This window comes from Carcharodon carcharias, chromosome 3 (assembly GCF_017639515.1).
Source record: "Carcharodon carcharias isolate sCarCar2 chromosome 3, sCarCar2.pri, whole genome shotgun sequence".
NCBI lineage: Eukaryota > Metazoa > Chordata > Chondrichthyes > Lamniformes > Lamnidae > Carcharodon > Carcharodon carcharias.
Genome location: NC_054469.1, coordinates 202267688 through 202286171, shown reverse-complemented (window position 1 = coordinate 202286171; position 18484 = coordinate 202267688). Strand labels below are relative to the sequence as shown.

Genomic DNA, 18484 nt, shown 5'->3' with positions numbered 1-18484 from the left:
GCCAGTAATACGCTTTGTTGTTTAAATGTGATAGTTAAAGGTAAAGATGGTGTAAAAATAGGACTTTTTAAGGCTTTATTAAGAATAAAGCTGTGATCAGTTTCATGCTAACTATTGACTTTGCATTTTTCTGGCAGGAGCATGTCTTCTGGGTGGTTTCATTAAATACACTGTTTATTCTTGTGTTTGGTGAGTATCTCTTGATCTAGAGTTCTTGCATGTAATTATGAAGTCTTGAAACTAGAGTTGAGTATGGTGTGTTTTTTCATGCACATATCCGCCGCAGCATTTTAATGTTGGTGTTGGTAACATCCCAGAGCATAACCCCAACCAATAGTCAAGGCAAAAAGTATAAATGCACTTCAGTAAATTATATAATTCTATTACTTTCTCAGAAACTGGATCATTGATTCAAAGTATAGATCTGCAATTCTGGGAGGGATGTTAGCACTTTTCCTTTGTATTAAATCATTTTTTAAATATACATTGCAGAACATCTCAGCTCTACAAGAGTTGCCAATGCCTGAGCTGGGTTTTAAGGCAAGCCATTCTTAGAATGTATAACCATAATCCTTGACTAGGGGCACTAAGTACGTTCAAGGGTGCCATTATGCTGGTGATGTCAGCATTATTTTATTAGATGTTTGTAAATCGAGATGCACATTAACACTGACATCACACCGCAGATGTTGAGAAACAATTTTGATTCTAATCACGTTACTTAACTAAATCCAAAAAACCAACGTTGCAAATGGTAATGGTATAGCAAAAACGTGTCTGCTCTTGTGGAAGCTGAGATGACAGTAAAATTGAAAAGGCAGTTTGATAAACTCGCCAAAGTGTTCACAAAAGGCAGATTGGTGAAGTGCAGTTATTAAGTTAGTTACCATGAGCAAATACATTGGAGATTTTTTGGCTTGAAGCCCAACAAAAGTTTTAAAACTGAGATATTTTAAACTTGTAAATGCTAAAATAACTCATCTTTTTTTCTTGCCCAATTTTTGTTCCTCATTACCTTGCCAGAGGGAACTCACTCTTTTGCTGGAGTGCAGTTTCACAGGCACCAGACATTCATTATGTACTTCCTCTGGTGATTCATGTGCAAGTGTTTTGGATGATTTAACCAAGTCTGACTCTATCTTCTCTCAAATTCATTTCGGGTGGGGATAGCTGCATGGCAATTAGGATTAAGAATCCTGGCTAATGTTTTCCATTCCTATATAGAGAGATTGTGAAGAATAATATCCCACTATCTATGCTGTGATTGAAATCAGCTAACTTGATACAGGTTGAGAATAGAGCACTAAACCTTTCTGATCAGTGTGGCATAGCTAAAGCTTGGATAAACATGCTTCACTGGAGGAGGCTATTTTTTTGTGCGTTTTAAATGCTCTTAAGTTGAGCACTTTTGGATGATATCCGGAGCTTTTAAGAGATGCCATGTTGAACGTTGCTCATGCTTGTTGTTTGCTGTTTGCTGTCAGCCTTTCATTGTTATGGGTCTGACTGCAACTGCTTTCTTAACTAAACTGAGCACAGGAATGTGAAACAAGGCAGCCAGAAAGAAAACCAATTTGCTTAGAGTTTCCAGTTATTTGACAAAACCTTTGATTATTCTGAACTTTAAAAGAGTGTGTCAACCCATTCTCTTAAATGTACAGTTTTAATAGTCCTGACACTAATAGAGGAACTCCTAAATATTTAGTACTAATGGTTGTTTGATTGGGGTAAAGTCAACTTTTAAAGTTGAAATTTAAAAAAGTTTTTTACCCTTTTTAATATTCCCTGCTCGAGATAAAAATGTTCCATGGAAGACAGATTTTGCTACTGACTGCCCTTATCCAAATCTCTCAGGTCAGGTTTGGCATTGTTTAGTACAGAGTAAAGTGCCCTTTTCCTTGTCCCAACAATGTGCCTTTGCATCCTGCTGCACCTTTGTAGGTTTTCAGTTTGCCACATAAACTATCATTGCTGCACAAGATTGCCAACCTATTGCCAAATTCAACGGAATAATGACCAGTGTGCTATGGGCCTACACCCACTAAAAACTGGCCAACCACATTTCACTTAACCAAAGAGGAGAGATTTTTAATCCTTTTAATCTGTGTTGGATTCATATTCATTCCAATAGGTGAAACATTGTTCACCCACTGTGCTAATTTTTTTTGCCAATTTTCTTTTTAGAATAACTTATTACAATCTAAATTTCTGAAATTATACTGTGTTGGAATGAATAAAATATGGGAATAAAATACACTATTCTATAACATTGCTGTTGTATGTTTCAGCATTCTGTCCATACCATATTGGACACTTCTCCGTTGTTGGTTTGGGTTTTGAGGAGTATGTAAGTACCAATGATATGGTGCGTGTCCTTTGAAAAGACTTCATATGAAATTAGTCAGACTAGCTTGTTGTAATGTCTCAGTATTACATGCTAATATAGTTGTACTGTGTAAACTTGTTCAAATGCTTGTTATATTGAATACCATGGTAATCAAGGGCAGCACTGTGAATGGCCTTTCCCATTTTAAAAAATGTTGTAGATTTATGGGAGTTTTTTCACCAAGAAGCCAAAATACTTTGAAGAGTTTGGTACCACTTCGGAGTACAATGATGTATTTTCCACAGTGCGCTTTCTATTTTGTGTAGCTTAATTTAAAAGTGAGAAGCATCCAAAAGAAATATGTTTTTAAAAAGATGCACTTAAATTAGTCTTCTCTTAGGCTTATTTGCCCTTTTGGGCCTTGCCCAAGTTCCTATTTTTCATTAGCCTAGGCTGTTGCTTTCAACCATTAAGCTATTATAAGCAATGTTGGCAATACATATGATCAACTTGCAGGAGTATTAGCCAGCAATCAGAGTGTGCCACCTCACCTGTACCCATTCATTCTCTTTTCCTCCCTAGCCCAGATACCATTTGTATCTGCTACTCCCTCAGTTGAAATCAGTTCCTTGAGCACAAACCAGGGATTAAGCTTGGACTCCCCTTCCCTATATAGTTCTGTGCCTTTTGCCAGCATGAGCACTGTACCTCAGTTTCTGATACTTTTGAAGACAGTGACTACAAGAGAAGTGAAGAGGCTAACCTTATGTAATCTGCGTTATAACTGGTTGTGTTTAACCCATTCTGATGTCTCTTGAGTGTCTACATAATTGCATATTCAGTCGCTTGGTAGTACAGAACTTGAATATTGCTGAGAAAAGGGGCATGCTGTCGAAACTTTTTGACTTGCACCCATCAGGACAGGCACAAGAATGCCAATTGTTGCTCCTTTTGAAATTTGTCATTCTTGCGTCTGTCCTGATGGGCGCAAGACGAAAAGCTTCAACAGCATGCCTTTTTTTTTCAGCAATACTTAGATTGCATATTTCTAACCTATGTTACTAGAATTATACAGGTACTTTCAATGTAATTTGACTATTTTGAATAAATTGAGTATGAATATTATTGATGTGATAATATAGTAAGTTATAAGTGATCAAAATAAGTTGATACTTAGCTGCAAAAAGTAATGTCAACATTACAGAGAGAGACCAATGACAAACTTAAAAATCTCAGTTCTTGCAAAGACTTGGAATTAAAGAAATAAGTGTTCTGTAAACAAAGATGATCGTGTCAAGCAATAGAGCCTATGATTTTTAATATTTAAGCCACTTTGTTATTGTAAATTTATTGAGCACTAGCAATTGGTATTGTTTTTTCAGGTTCAAGCCTCGCACTTTGAAGGTCTGATAACAACTATAGTGGGCTATGTTCTGCTGGCCATGACTCTAATAATCTGTCACGTATCCTTTTTATCTAGTATTTCAGGGAATGCGTTTTAAGAGCTCCAAGTATAATGCAGTCTTCATAACCAAATGGTAACAATTCAGGAGCTACCGAATATTATATACCAGCCAATGCTGCAGTAAATTGTGCCAGTTGTCCTGGGGTAACAGATTGAGCTTAAAATCATTTCATGGGTTGATGGTTAGGGTCTTTTGGGATTTATAAATGTAAAAGAATTATTGTGTTAGTTGTCCCTCATTTACATGTTTTCAGGAAATAAAACAGGGTTATAAAAGACCAGTTTCAGGGTGCAATTTCCTGTACCCTATTTGCACTGCATTAAAGGTAGCACCATAACCAGTACAGATGGCTTTACAGGTATTCCAGGGGGATGCCTAAAATGGGGGATAGTCCCCTCATTTTCATTTTAGAGGCATCATTTAGGGCCCCTGTGTGAAATTAGTAGGTGACCAGCAGAGCAGGTGATGGGCCTACTCTGCTTTGAATTCTCCTCTTTATTCATTCATGGGATGTGGGCTTCGCTGGCTGGGCTTCAGTGGCCCCTGGAGCCACCTATGAATGCAATGCACTTCAACAAAAACATAACCAATAATTGTTGCTGCAGAACCAGGAGGAATAAGAGTCCTCCCTCGACTACACAGCCCCATTCAGGATTGCCACGCCTCAGAAACAGGTTGTACCAATTGTGCTCTGTACGTGTTGGCTGCTTTTGGTTGCTTTTGTTTAACTTAACTGTTCGCAGGGCTTGGCTGCACTGGTGAAGTTTCAACGATCTCGACGTTTATTGGGAGTCTGTTATATTGTTGTAAAGGTATTGTTGCATTGCCCCAAAGGCTTATGACTATCGTTGTGTTTTGTACTTGATGTTTTATTTATGTCTGCTGATAAACCGATCACGACCATAAATTACCTTAAAATGACTTCATCTATTCTTCTAATCCCATTAGTAATTTTTGAAGATTTCACAAAGCTCCGTTTTTGATTGAAAGTACACATCAAAAACATTTTATATGAAATATAAAAACATATGCTGGAAATACTCAACGGGCCTGGCAGCACCTGTGGAGGGAGAAAGAGTTAACATTTTTGGTTGATGACCTTTCATCAGAACTGGGAAAAGTTTGATATGTAATAGGTTTTAAGCAAATGAAGGCGGGGGGCGAAGGGGGGGGGGGGGGGTGGGGGGGAAGCCAAAGGATAGTCTAGAAGGCAGGGGAAATTGAATGACAAGGATTGATGGTGCAAGGCCAAAGGGAGTGATAATGAGACTGGTAAAGAAACAAAAGATGTGTGTAGAGGAGGTGTGGATGGCAGAATGATGAACAGCTGCTGAAAAAATGAGTCAAAACCAACAAAAAGGAAATAATGCTGGGCAGAGGTTACAGTCTGAAAATGTTGAACTCTGTGTTGAATACGGAAGGCTGCAAGTGCCTAATCAAAAGCTGAGGTGTTGTTCCTCAAAGTAGTGTTGAGCTTCATTGGAACAATGCAGGAGGCTGAGGACAGAGAGCTCAGAGTTGAGAGCAGGCTCTCCTGCCTTCCATCCTTTCACAGACCTTTTTCTGTTAATTTAGCCCCCTTCTCTGTGTCCCCCCCTTCCCTTTCAGTTGCTTTAAAACTAAATATATAACTTTTGCCAGTTCTGTTCAAAGGTCATGGACCTGAACTGTTAACTCCTCTCTTCACAGATGCGACCTCAGCTGCCAAGTATATTGTTTTATTTTAAATTTCCAGCATCCTCAGTATTTTTCTTTAGTGTTGTAGGTATGAAATATATTCCCCTTTGAGCTTGCTTTTACCATTGCTGGTAATAAAGTGACCCATCAGAATCTGTATTTTGTTATTGCTAGCCTAGATAAGATTTTGAAAAAGTTATTAGGAAAAGCTTTCTACTAAATTATTAACTTTTTTTTAAATTGGACCCTTGCTCATTATCAGTGATCAAAGCCACATACCAAGGACATTCTGGTTTTAGAGCAGGTACTTGTATACAAAAAACATTCACACTCAGAGTCATCTTTTCTTTGAGAGCATGAATGGATGACCTACTTCCAGACCCCTAATTCATTTTTTGGTTGTCGCAGTGTGGGATTGTGAGAGCAGTCTCGAAGAGGCATCTATTTATTTTTACCCTAATAGGGATACACTTAGCCTGCCTTCAGTGCTCCCATGCATAGCATGGCTGAATTTAAGAACTCTACTGATTTCTGGTTCCAAATATACATTTTTTCATTCTGTGGCACTGCATTTGGATACCCCAATGCCACTCAGTTGCACCAAAATCATTCTTGTAATTAATAAGAAAAATTGATTAAACATGCATTTTAGAATTGTCTAATGGAATTCCTTGTTGAAGATGGTGTTTAAGCAATAATGCATTCTTATGTACATTGCACAGAACTTAAAGGTTTGCTTTTTTATTTAGGTGTCCTTACTGGTTGTTGTGGAAATTGGTGTATTCCCTCTTATATGTGGCTGGTGGCTTGACATTTGTTCACTGGTAAGTTGTTTCTCTCATTAATGATTAGTGATTCTTTGGATCAATGGTTCTCAACCTTTTTTGCTTCTGAGGCCCCCTTTTATGGTCCAGAAATTCCATATAACACAGCAATGTATTTTTCTTGAATAAAGGTCAGTTATCCAATTACATATATTTTTGTGCTTGTTTCATTTATATAGTGTAAAACTTGTTGCATGTGCTCATTTTCAAATCCCTCCATGGTCTCCCCCTTCCTCTATCTATAACCTGCTCGAACCCTACAACTCCCTGAGATCTCTGCACCCAGTCTGGCCCCTTGAACATTTCTTCTCTTTAATTGCCCCACTATTGGACACCACACATTCAGCTTTCAAGGCCCTGACACTGGAATTACCTCCCCAAATTTCTCGCTGTACTGCTTCTTCCTCCTCTAAGATTTTCCTTAAAATCTACCTCTTTGACCAAGGTTTTGGCCATCTGGTGTAATACCTTATGTGGTTTGGTGTCAGATTTTGTTTAATAATGCTCCTGTAAAGGATCTTGGGAATTTTTTATGATAAAGTTGCTATAGAAATGCAAGTTGTTGTTTGTTTAAAAATTATCTCTTCAATTAATCTTTTGATTACTTCTGCTGACATCTCCTTATGTAACTCGGTGTCAAATTTTGCTTTATATTGATCATGTGAAGCATCTTTGGGCATTTTGCTGTGTTCAGGGCACTAAATAAGAAAATAAATTCAAGTTGGTGCTTAGGCTGCAGGCATTCCAGAATTCTGCCCAAAGTTTGGGAGAAGGTGATATAGCAGAATAGAAACAATATAAAATTAAACAATCTGTTTAAATCAATTGAGTTATTCAGTGAATGCTGTATTCATTTCAAAAGTATTATCAGTTATTTTGGGACTGTGAAGTTTGTTAACTGGCACATGAGATGTCGGTGACTTTTTGTTCCATCTGTTTCTGCAACTTTAAATCCTTGTCCCAACAGAGTTTAAATTCTCCTGAATCCCTTGAAGATTTTCCTCCATTATTTTTAAAATGCCCCCCTTGTTCCCTGCGATCTCTCATAAAACACTGCCCTTTCTGATTGAGAAACCGGTGACTCTGGGCGATAGGCAGCCCCAACAAGTTACTCAGGCACACCTTAAAGAAAACTCCCCTCTGCCAGTCTTGAGTAGCAGGTGCTCTGGCCAATCCACTTGCCCATGCACTTCTCAACTGACAGGAACTCCAGCCAGTCTTCCTCCCTAGCGGCTCTTCAATGAAACCCACCACCTTCAATCTGAGGGACTGGCATTTTTGGCCAATCACTTTCCCAGGAGCTCCACAACGTGCTCAAAACTAGCCAATCAACACTGCTGGGAGGTGAGATTTACAGACATTATTTCAGTTGAAAGAGGCTCGTGTTCAGAATTTGCTCGTTCTGTTTAATTTTCTTTTTAAATTAGCAGTAATCTTTTTACTTCTGACAAGGTGACATATTTTGGCAGACCCCTTGAGACTTTCTTGTGGACTGCTGTTGAGCATGCCTGCTTTAAAGATGGTGTGAGTTGGATGCCTGGATAGTTGAGAACCAGTGAGAACTTTTAGATCAGGGAGCCAGAGATTATTTATATTGTCTCACATTTGGAAGGAATTAATGCATGATATACAATAAGCAATTACGATATATCTTAGTATTTTTTGAGAGGGGTAGCAAAGTATTTCTGCATACTTCTGCAGTACTGTTCTTGCCCCTTACCAAGCACTTCTGTTGAACCTTGTCCTCCTGATATATGCTAGTATAGCAATCCTGTTATATAAGCCTATAGCTGTAAGCAACTGCTTTCTTTTGCCTAACCTCTGATATTAATGGGATTTCTCTCTCTCTTGTAACTGTATTCCACAGTACATTTCTTTGAAAGCCTGGTATGAATGCACAAATGTATAATTTAACCTGAACCTACTACACTTGCATGGAACATATATTGCTAATCTGGGGGTAAATAGCTCCTCTACCTTTAGCAAAAATGTAGGCCTTTACAGACGACAAAACCAAAAAATAAAAAAAAAAATTCATCATTGCCTTTCAGATTTGCTCAGCTGAAAGAAAACTAGCATCTGTAAGTGGAGAGAGAGAGCACAGAAATGTAATGGGGCTTGACTCTATAATCTTGTTTTTCTGTGAATGAAATCTGGGATCCTATTTGCATTATCTTAAAATTGTTTTTGAATTGTAAGATGGGCATGACCCTGAGTCATTTTTGCTTGGTGTCATGAAGCTATTAATGTATACAATATTATTGGAAAATATTTTTCTTTTAAGATAGAGGTTTAGTTAGTGGGTGTGTCTTAATTGGATTAAAGCTAGCTAGTCTGGGTCTTTTGTGTTCTAGTTTTGAGATGTAAGAGAGGTAGGGTGCACTTGCATTTTTTGAATAGAGCATTCAAAAAGTGGGGTGAGATCTGGCACCTAGTGAGCAGAGACCAAACAATGTGTTTATATTGCTAATAAAATTGGTACTATAAAAGGGGTTTTATTGTTAGAGGTGGGTTCAAAGAGGCTGATGATACAATGAGGATTAACATTCAGTGAGCTTTGCTAGGTATGACTTCAGTTTTGTGTGTGCAGGACAGAGGCAATGTAAGATCAAAATAGCTGTAAGCCTACAACTGTCTCCACAGAAACCAAAGTGAAAGGAACCCCATTTTGAATTTGTACGGTGAAAATGCTTTGTCTGGTGTTCGCTGAAAGTCTATGGGTTGCTGTTGCCTTAACGGAGATTAGTCTGGGAATTTTTTATAAGTTATGATAGTGGTAATTTGTAGCCACGTGTATGTGTTTAATGTGTTGTAACTCAACAAAATGTTTCATTTAGTTTAATATAAACCTCTCGAGAACTGGGGTCTGATTCCTGAATTTAGAGTTGCATCTCAAACATACCACATAAAAACTATAGGTTACGACAGTTGTTTAAAGTTCCCCTCTGGGATTTTTGAATAGCTCACATTTAACAAATTGCTGTCCCATAACACTTGGATTAATAAAATATATTTAAAAAAAAACAACAGGACACTAATGAAATCCAGACTAATTGCAATGATGGATATGACATTACGCTGGTTCTAATCTTCTTGTAGGAAATGTTTGATGCTACGTTGAAAGACCGAGAATTGAGTTTCCAGTCCGCACCTGGAACCACGATGTTCCTACACTGGCTAGTGGGGATGGTCTATGTATTCTACTTTGCATCTTTCATTCTTCTACTCAGAGAGGTGAGTTGGTCTAAATTCACCTATTGGTACAGTTGAAATTTTGGGATTTCTGAAATCAAGTCACTGATTGCAATCCCCCTCCCTATTTAGGAGATGGTTGAACTGTAATGGCAACACATCAGTTCCCTGATCAGGGCCAGCTTCACAACCCATCTCAATTTTGTTTGTGTTTGAGTGTCTCCCTTGTGTCTTAGTTTACAATGTCACCCTTGCTCCAGTTGAACATGGCAGGATTCTGCAACTGCTTTGTGGTCTCACCCAAGTTATATTGTACAAAGTTTTGTTCTTTAGTTTTGTACTGTTTACATTAATGGCTGTATTCCAACATTCTTTTTGCCTTTGTGATGGTTCCACTACCGTGCGCTTGAAAATTTTAGTGCTAGGTTAACAAATATATTCTGATCTCTTTCCTGATTTATATGTTGAACTAGTTGCTCAACAAGAGGTTCACTAGTACTATTGTGAAGGTTTGAACTATATTTGGCAAGATGATGGGCACCAGGATGCAAAATTAGAAAGAAGAAACAAGGTGGAAAAAAAGGATTGTGAAACATATTGCACTAGAGTAAGAAATTGTCTGTCATTAGGTGGCATCAGACTGAGAAAATACAACAAGGTCTAAGAGATTTTAGTGCGTGCGTGTAAATGCACGAATCATGGTAAATAAGGTTGTTGAGCTGCCGGCACAAATAGCCACGTGGAAATAAGAGAATGATGTGATACGGCAGGCTGGTTCAAAAAAAAGGGCAGCATTGGATACTTAACGTTCCTGAATACAAGATGGTCAGGAAAGAAAGGAGAGGAGGTGACCGTATTGATTAAGGACAATGTTGCAGTGCTAGAAAGACGGGGTGTCCTGGAGCGGTTAAGGACAGAATCTATTTGGTTGAAATTAACAAACAATAGAGATGCCATTACACTACTGTGTATGTTCTGTAGGCTACCAACTAGTTGGATGGATACAGAGGAACAAATTTACAGGGAAATTATACAGAGGTGCAAAGTGTTTGGAATAGTGATAATGGGGAAACTTCCATTATCCTAATATAGACGGAAGTCATAGCGTAACTGACAGAGGTAGGGAAGAATTCCTGGTGTGTTCAGGAGAACTTTTCTTCAGTACATTTACAATGCCTCATTCCTTCTCAACGAGGAAGGAGGCATTGCTGGATCAGGTTTTAAACAATGAGGTGGGTCAAGTGGATCAAGTATCAGATGAACATTTAGGGAATAGTGATCATAATATCTTAAGATTGGCTCTGGGAAAAGATCAAGGAGCCATCTAGAATAAAAAATACTTGATTGGAGGAAGGCTGAGAACAGGCCTGGGAAAATTGGAATCCAAGATTGGCAGACAAAAATTTAATGCAACGATGTATGGCATTTAAAGAGGAGATGGTTCAGGTACGACCTAGATACATTACCACAAGTGGAAAGGTAAGGCAACCAAAATCAGAGCTTCCTGGATGATGAAAAAAATTAAGCTGAAAAAACGGGGTGTATGACATCTGTCCGGTTGATAAAATCAGAGAGAGCCAGGCTAAATATAAAGAATTCAGGATCTGCCTAATTTGTATAATTCTGGTGCATGCTCTCAGCATCTGCACTCAATCTCACCGAAATGGTATCCAGCGCAGCCCACACTAGATGGTTCCTGGGATGAGAGACTTCCGTTACTTCAATAGATTGAAGAAGCTTGGATTGTTCTCTTTGGAGCAGAGAAAATAGAGAGGAGGTTTGGTAGAGGTGCTCAAAATCATGAGGGGTTTAGATAGATTAGAGAGTGGAGAGAAACTGTTCCCATTTGCAAGGTGTATACTAGAAGAGAACACAAATTTAAGTTGATTGACAAAAGAACCAAAGGCGATGTGAGGGAAAAAAAAACCTTTGCTCAGCAAGTAGTTATGATTTGATTATGCAGATGGAAGAGGCTTTCAAAAGGAAATTAGATAAGTAGGTTGAAGGAAAAAAACTACAAGGCTATGGGGAAAAAGAAGGAGGCAAGGTAAGACTAGCTAGGTTTCTCTTGCAGAGAGCTGGCATGAGCTGAACATGAATGAGTTCCTATGCTGTAACCATTCTATGATTCTATGTACAACATAACCTTCATATTTTAACATTACTTAATTAAAGGTGCATTCACACTTCAATTGTACCATTGCCTCAAAGCAGTGTTAGTGTAAATGCAGTCCCAATCCTGAGTCAGCTTAGAGGAAGTCGCCTCCTTACTTTGCTGGAGTCTGTTCATGACTTGATGACCACCTTCTACTAATGATGCTAACTGTAGTATAAATGGAGTCTTGGATTCATATTTAAACCTAATTCCAGATGCGGAGTCCTTAAGATCTTTTATGTGATCCTTGGATTGCCTGGAAGGTTGGCTCTTAGGTATTTTCTAGCCGATTCTAACAACAAACTATTTATTGGTCAGCAGGCTGCCTGGTTTACTGTTTTCCATAAATCACATTGAACATAACTGTTCTGAAAAATTGTGTTAAACAGCCTTAATTATATTAATTTGCTGGTATCTTTTAAAAAATGTAAAAATTGTCCTTGCGTCTCTTAAAGGGATTCATTGGGTTGTTTTGCAACAAAGAATGTTTCTAGACAGAATCCCATCTAGTCCAAGTAATTGTTTGAATTAATATTTGCTTTCCCGAATGTATTCTTTAAAAATGTCGTGCTCAATACAAACTGATACTTAACTCTAGTAGAATTGATTTGGATAATCCAGAATGATTAGAATTCCGAAATTTATCTCGCTCTGGACTGGGGAAACCTGATCAGCCACACTGCTAGCAGATTGTGGCTTGAGCCAAATAAATAGGTTTAATTGATAACATTTTTTAAATTCTCTTGTTTCTCGCTTAAAAACTCAGTTGCTCTGGTCTCTAATGCTTCTATCTTGTCTCTTGTGCTGCTTTTATTGATGTTCCTAGGATCTGTTCAGGTCAGTGTTTAATGTTGTTTCGTTTCAGGTGTTGAGACCCGGTGTCTTATGGTTTTTAAGAAATCTGAATGATCCAGATTTTAATCCAGTTCAGGAGATGATTCATCTACCTATTTATAGGCATTTCAGACGTTTTATATTGTCTGTGGTAAGTACACTGATAACGTGATTGCTCTTGAAATTAAAGTTGCTTCTTGAAAGGAGAGAGTTTAACCAAATAATGCTCAACAGGAAATGATGGATAGTGTGTGATTGAATGGACAGAGTCACTGGGTGAAAAGAGGTGGGTAGTCTAGAGCACAGGCAAAGCTTCTGATTGGAAACCCAGAATTTGACAGTATTCAAGAGGAGGCTATGGGCCTGGCAGGCATACATGGTGAGCAGGAAGGGAGAATTTTTCTTAGTGTTGAATATTTTAATATGTTTATATTAGTTTTAGGAATACATGTAGGGATAGATGGAGATCCATCAAGGGATCAGGGGAAGAATCTCATTCTATTGGTTAGTTTCGTGGCAGTTAATCATGGTTACTTCACAATAAATTGCAATCAAGCGAGAGTAATCAATGTTTTGAAAGTTGGTGAAGCAAAGTGATCTTATTTCTTTTAGATAATGAATTTTGGTTCATTTATTCACAAAATCAGTCTGTAAGCTTGCAGGTGTACTCTCACAGCTTATATGAGTAGTTTGGAAAAAAATTGAAACAATTTCAGGATTTTTTTTAAATAAATTGGAAATTATGTGAATTATGTCTGCACACTTTTTCATTTTTCATGTACAACTTGGTTAAGATTCTTGTCTTTTTCTTTGCAGATTGTCTTTGGGTCTATTGTCCTTCTTATGCTTTGGTTACCAATTCGTATTATTAAGACTCTGCTCCCTGATTTTCTACCATACAATGTAATGCTTTACAGGTAATATCTTGTCTCATGGATACTTACAGATATTATAGCTTGTAATCTGGTAGCACACTTCACTGATATAGCACTGTGATTGTAGTGAGATGTGGGTTCCCATATGGTCAAATTATTGGGAGAAACTGGAGCTTAAGACCTTTGCTTATGTTTCCTAGCAACCATTTGCAGTTTGACAGAGGCCTGCAAAATGTTTTGTTTGCTGCTCCATTGCCCTCCCCCTCCACCCAAACCCAAGAATGTACGTGTTATGAAGGGAAACTGATAGATGGGAAAAATGTAAAAAGGACGATCTTTTTAGACAAAAAATGTAATTCCTATTAAAATATTCTATAACTAGAATCTGAACTCTGATGTTTTGATGTTGGGAAAAAGTTCTTAGTCTGTCCTTTACACGTCCAGGACATCGTTTTTTTCGATTAATGTGTGGGTAGCTAATATCACTTGTGAAAATGAGACTGCCAAGGTTTGACACTTTTCCTTGATAAACTTCTGATTGTCTAGAATTCCTGAGAAATAATTTGTAATCTGAAAAATATAAGCGAAACAAAAAGCTTGCATTCACATAGCATCTTTCATGACCTTGGGACATCTCATAGTGCTTTCCAGCCAGTGAAGCACTTTTCTAATGTAAGAAGCATGACAGTCAATTTGCACTCAGTAAAGACACATCAGCAGCAATATAATAATCTGATAGTCTTAGTGATGTTGGTTAAGAGGTAAATATTGACCAAGATACCAGGGAGAATGTCCCCGCTGTTCACAGTGCCATGGGACCGTTTACATTCATCTATGAGAGCATACTGGACTTCAGTTAAACATCTCACACCTCTGGAGTGATTTATGCTTCAACAAATCGCAGACTATACTTTGCCTGGGAGTGGGTTAGGTGATCTGCTACCCAGCTGCTGGCGGTGTCATCCTGAGGTAGCTGCTTGGAGGTATGCTAGACAAGGTTTTCATTCCAGATTTCTTTACCTGGCCTTTGCTTGCCAACCCTCCATTGTACTGCTGTAGCTCTGTTAAGCTCTGTTTGCATATCTTGCATAATGTAAACTTATGAGACCCTCATATTGAATGCAATACAAAACACAGTGAAACCGTTTTCAAAAACTTTTTTTAAAACTTGCTAATTTCTTACTGCTGATGTTTCTGCGTGCCCTCACCTGTTTGGTAAATATTGATAGTGTTTACATTGGTGTGCTATGAAATCTGTATATAATTTAATTATTTGCTTTCTTGTATGCCTTTCCATTTATAATGGGTCCCTGTTGCCCAGACACTGCAGTGTGCTTTTTAACAAGCACTAGAAAAAGCAGAACCAAAATGCAGAACAGACTTACACCCAGTGTGAGTTTTCCTCTTTGCAGTCCCTCTTCCACTGACCTAGTGGGTTCCACTCTGTGTTGAGTTAACCAGTTTAGCTAGAACCATTGCAACTTGGGCGCAGGTTGATGAAAATAATTGTGTTGCTCCCCCTGATTGACAAATGCACAGTGAATAGCATTAATGGACACTGAATTGGACTCACTTGTAATGAGTGCTGTGATTGGAGCAACCTACCAGTTCTTGCTGTCTATATTCACATATGAGGAATTGGCCTGTTGCAATAGATCCAATAGGTCTCCTGGTTTTCAGGGAAAGGTCCTATAGCTTGAAACCCCGTTCCCTGAAGAGAAAGGAAAATTCCAAAGGAGAAAATGGCAGTTCTTGGATATAAAGCTGATCAGGAAAGAATTCTACCTTTTTATGTTCTCTATTGTCCAATCCTGTTAAACAACATGCATCAACAGTTTGGAATCTGCTTTTCTGTTTTTTCTGTAGTGATGCTCCAGTCAGTGAGCTCTCTCTGGAGCTTCTGCTACTGCAGGTTGTATTGCCAGCCTTACTGGAGCAGGGACACACCCGGCAATGGTTGAAGGGCCTGGTCCGAGCTTGGACTGTCACTGCTGGCTATTTGTTGTAAGTAATTCTTCAACCTTCTGTTTGATAATTAGCAACAGGTAAGAACTGAACCTAGATATCAATCCCACTATATAAAAGATGCATGCAGGGACAGATTTAAGTACTTTGGAACATGCAGTTAGTAGTAGAGAGTTAGCCACTATAATTTAATGAGCACTGTAAAGTTAGTGATAGCTTGTAACCAATTCTTTTTAAGATTGAAAAATTTACTCTTCAAGTGATACCAAACCTAACATATCAATCTCAAGACTGAAGGAAGCTTGCCATCTGCTTAGAGAAATTAGGTTAAATAGATTTGGTCTACATAGCCTGTGTATAATGGCTGTATTTTGCAATCAGCACCGAAATAACATGCTCGCTGATGTGCTCACAGAACGCTGCTCACTTTGATCTAGCAATCACTGGCACAGATTTCACCTTTCACAACGTCAATTTGAATCTGGCAGTAAGTTAAGGGGATTTCCTTGCATTCAGCAGCAGTGATGTCACCAAGCAGGGTAAGCAGCTAATAACTTTAAAGTGCTCTTGCAGACAACAAACAAGGAAGTAAAAACAGCAGTGTTCCTTCACCTTTCATTTTAAATACTGCAGATAGCAAAATAAACGTTGGGGTATATATATGACACTAGGTTGAAATTAATTATAAATTTCTGAAAAATATTTTTTAAATGCAAATTTCTTACCATATTGGAGAAACTTGACATTCAACAAATATAGAATTACTTTTTCAGGGTTGGTAAGGCTGTTTAGCAGTAATTATGAGCTTGGTATATTGTTAAAAACCCAGTTACACCTCACGCAGCAAGGTTTAACTTTAAGGATTTTTGCAGCAAGACTGAGTGTATAAGTGGAAACATTTGAGCAGAGCGGAAATCTGACGATAATTGCAGCCCTGTGGATTATCTGGGCCATAGAATTACTGACAGCAGCTTCTGGAATCAGCATGTGCAGTTAAATGTGGAAGTCCAGAAGTTGCTGTCAGTTTCAGAGGAGCAGTATCACTCATGGCTTTTTTTGCTGTAGACTGTCCAAATGTTGAAGTTCTGATTGACCTTTGCTATCACTGATAGACATCTTTCAAAATAAATTCAGCAGAATGAATGCTACCATTACTTGTGCTGAGTAAACCAGTCCACTACAGGACAAGTTACATAAAACTCTTAAGATAAAAGCAAAATACTGCAGAAATATGAAATAAAAGCAGAAAATGCTGGGAAAACTCAGCAGGCCTGACAGCATCTGTGGAGAGAGAAATCGACTTAACATTTCAAGTCCACACTCTTCAGAGCTACAGAGAAGTAGAAATGTGATGGAATTAAGGGCCGTCTCACTTGTTCCGTTGTTTCACAGAGTGCTGACCCTTGTTCTGCTATTAACACATTCAGCTTTCTTATCTTTATGCCACCATCAGCACCTTTTTTAGCCTTCACCGCTACCATTAGCACTCCCTTTGCCTTGTATCCATGGCATTTTTATCAATCCCTCCTTAGTCCCCACCTATCGCTGACAATCTATCCTGCTTTTACCAGCCCAACCCCCATAAACAGTATAAATCCCATCGCATTTCTACTTCTCTTTAGTTCTGAAGAGTTGTACAGACTTGAAACGTTACCTGTTTCTCTCTCCACAAATGCTGTCAGACGTGCTGAGTTTTTCCAGCATTTTCTGTTCTTATTACATAAAACTGTTGATTTCATTGTTTATCTTGAACGCATTTTTTTCATGCTGGCAGGGATCTCCATTCATATTTGCTCGGAGACCAAGAAGAAAATGAGAACAATGCCAACCAGCAGGCAAATAATAACCAGCAGGCTCGTAATAACAATGCCATTCCTGTAGTAGGGGAAGGACTTCATGCAGCCCACCAGGCCATATTGCAACAGGGTGGGCCTGTGGGCTTTCAACCTTATCGTAAACCTTTACAGTTTCCTCTTAGGGTAGGTACTTTTTAAAATTTTCAGTGCAGGCTTTTTTTAAAAATTATAGTTGAAACTCTTTATTAAGACAAGAAGGATAAGTGTAAGTTTTTTGCGTGTGTTGGATGGTGCAAAATCATGATTTTAAGGACATATTCCATTTTTTTTTTTAAAAAACGGACAGATAGGTAGTGCTGTTCAAAGCAAGATAATTACCTCTATTAAGTATAATCAAGTCAAAAATTCATTTGTAAAAAATTGCTGTTTGTAGTAAGTTGTGTACACAATGGGGGAAATCCTCGAACCTTGGAGTTTAGTAACTTGTATAACTATATGTAGAATGAGCTGGAAATGATTTGGGGTAAAGAAATATTGGGAATAGAGTTTTTGCTCATTTATCCTGCTAATACAGTGCAACCTGGGAAAAAATGGCCAAACCAGCTCGAAAGAACAGAATTTTAAATTCAAGTATATTACACACACAACCACTTGACTTTCAAAAATTAAAGCAAAATACATTGGGTGCTGGAAATCTGGAATAAAAACTGAAAATGTTAGAAAAACTCAGCAGCATCTGTGGAGAGAGAAACAGTTAATGTTTCAAGTCTAATATGGCTTTTCAGAAGAAGAATCATATTGGACTTGAAACATTAACATATTCATGTTTTCCAACAATCTTTTCCATTAACTCAAGGTTCAATTTGCCAGGTCAAGCCTCAACCACAAAACTGACTATGCCCTCTGGTCAATATTGCACAATTCCACTGTTCAGTGGTGGCAGTAATTTTCTTACATGCATCTGGACACTAACCATACTTAATTTCCTAACTGACTAATGGATGCCAATGAAAGTGGTAAATGGTTCATTATAGCTTTTGTAGGTTATTTTCCGTGATTTCAAATAAAGTTAATCAGGTGGTGGACTGGGCACTAATTTAAAAAAAGCTTATGTTTTGTGATCAAAACCATTTTCACTTGTATTCATAAACCAGAAACAGGTTATCACTCTTAAATACATTAATGAATGCTTCTCAATGGAAAGAAGAATAGACATGATTCATCTATTTCATTGCTTGATTGTGCTGTTACATAGGAGATTTTGCATTTGTAATGTGATTATGCAAATAATTTTTATCAGAAACTTGAACTGTAACCTGACTGGTGCAATTTCCTGATTGCAGCCAAAGCAGAAACTCTACTCTAATAACTGAA

The 18484-nt window shown here is 38.1% G+C and overlaps 1 protein-coding gene across 3 annotated transcripts in view; it reads left to right on the top strand.

Annotated features, from left to right (window-relative positions):
* The window catches only part of march6 (membrane-associated ring finger (C3HC4) 6), a 100295-nt gene that overhangs the window by 69827 nt on the left and 11984 nt on the right, over positions 1-18484 (top strand). For 2 of the 3 annotated variants that reach the window (XM_041183805.1, XM_041183806.1), the window contains exons 10-19: positions 138-189; positions 2289-2365; positions 3709-3789; positions 4536-4604; positions 6219-6293; positions 9393-9527; positions 12506-12625; positions 13291-13391; positions 15216-15353; positions 17089-17293. In XM_041183805.1, coding sequence (XP_041039739.1) covers positions 138-189; positions 2289-2365; positions 3709-3789; positions 4536-4604; positions 6219-6293; positions 9393-9527; positions 12506-12625; positions 13291-13391; positions 15216-15353; positions 17089-17293 — 1053 coding nt within the window. The remainder of the gene's footprint in view (positions 1-137; positions 190-2288; positions 2366-3708; positions 3790-4535; positions 4605-6218; positions 6294-9392; positions 9528-12505; positions 12626-13290; positions 13392-15215; positions 15354-17088; positions 17294-18484) is intronic. The other variant, XM_041183807.1, reaches the window with a different exon arrangement.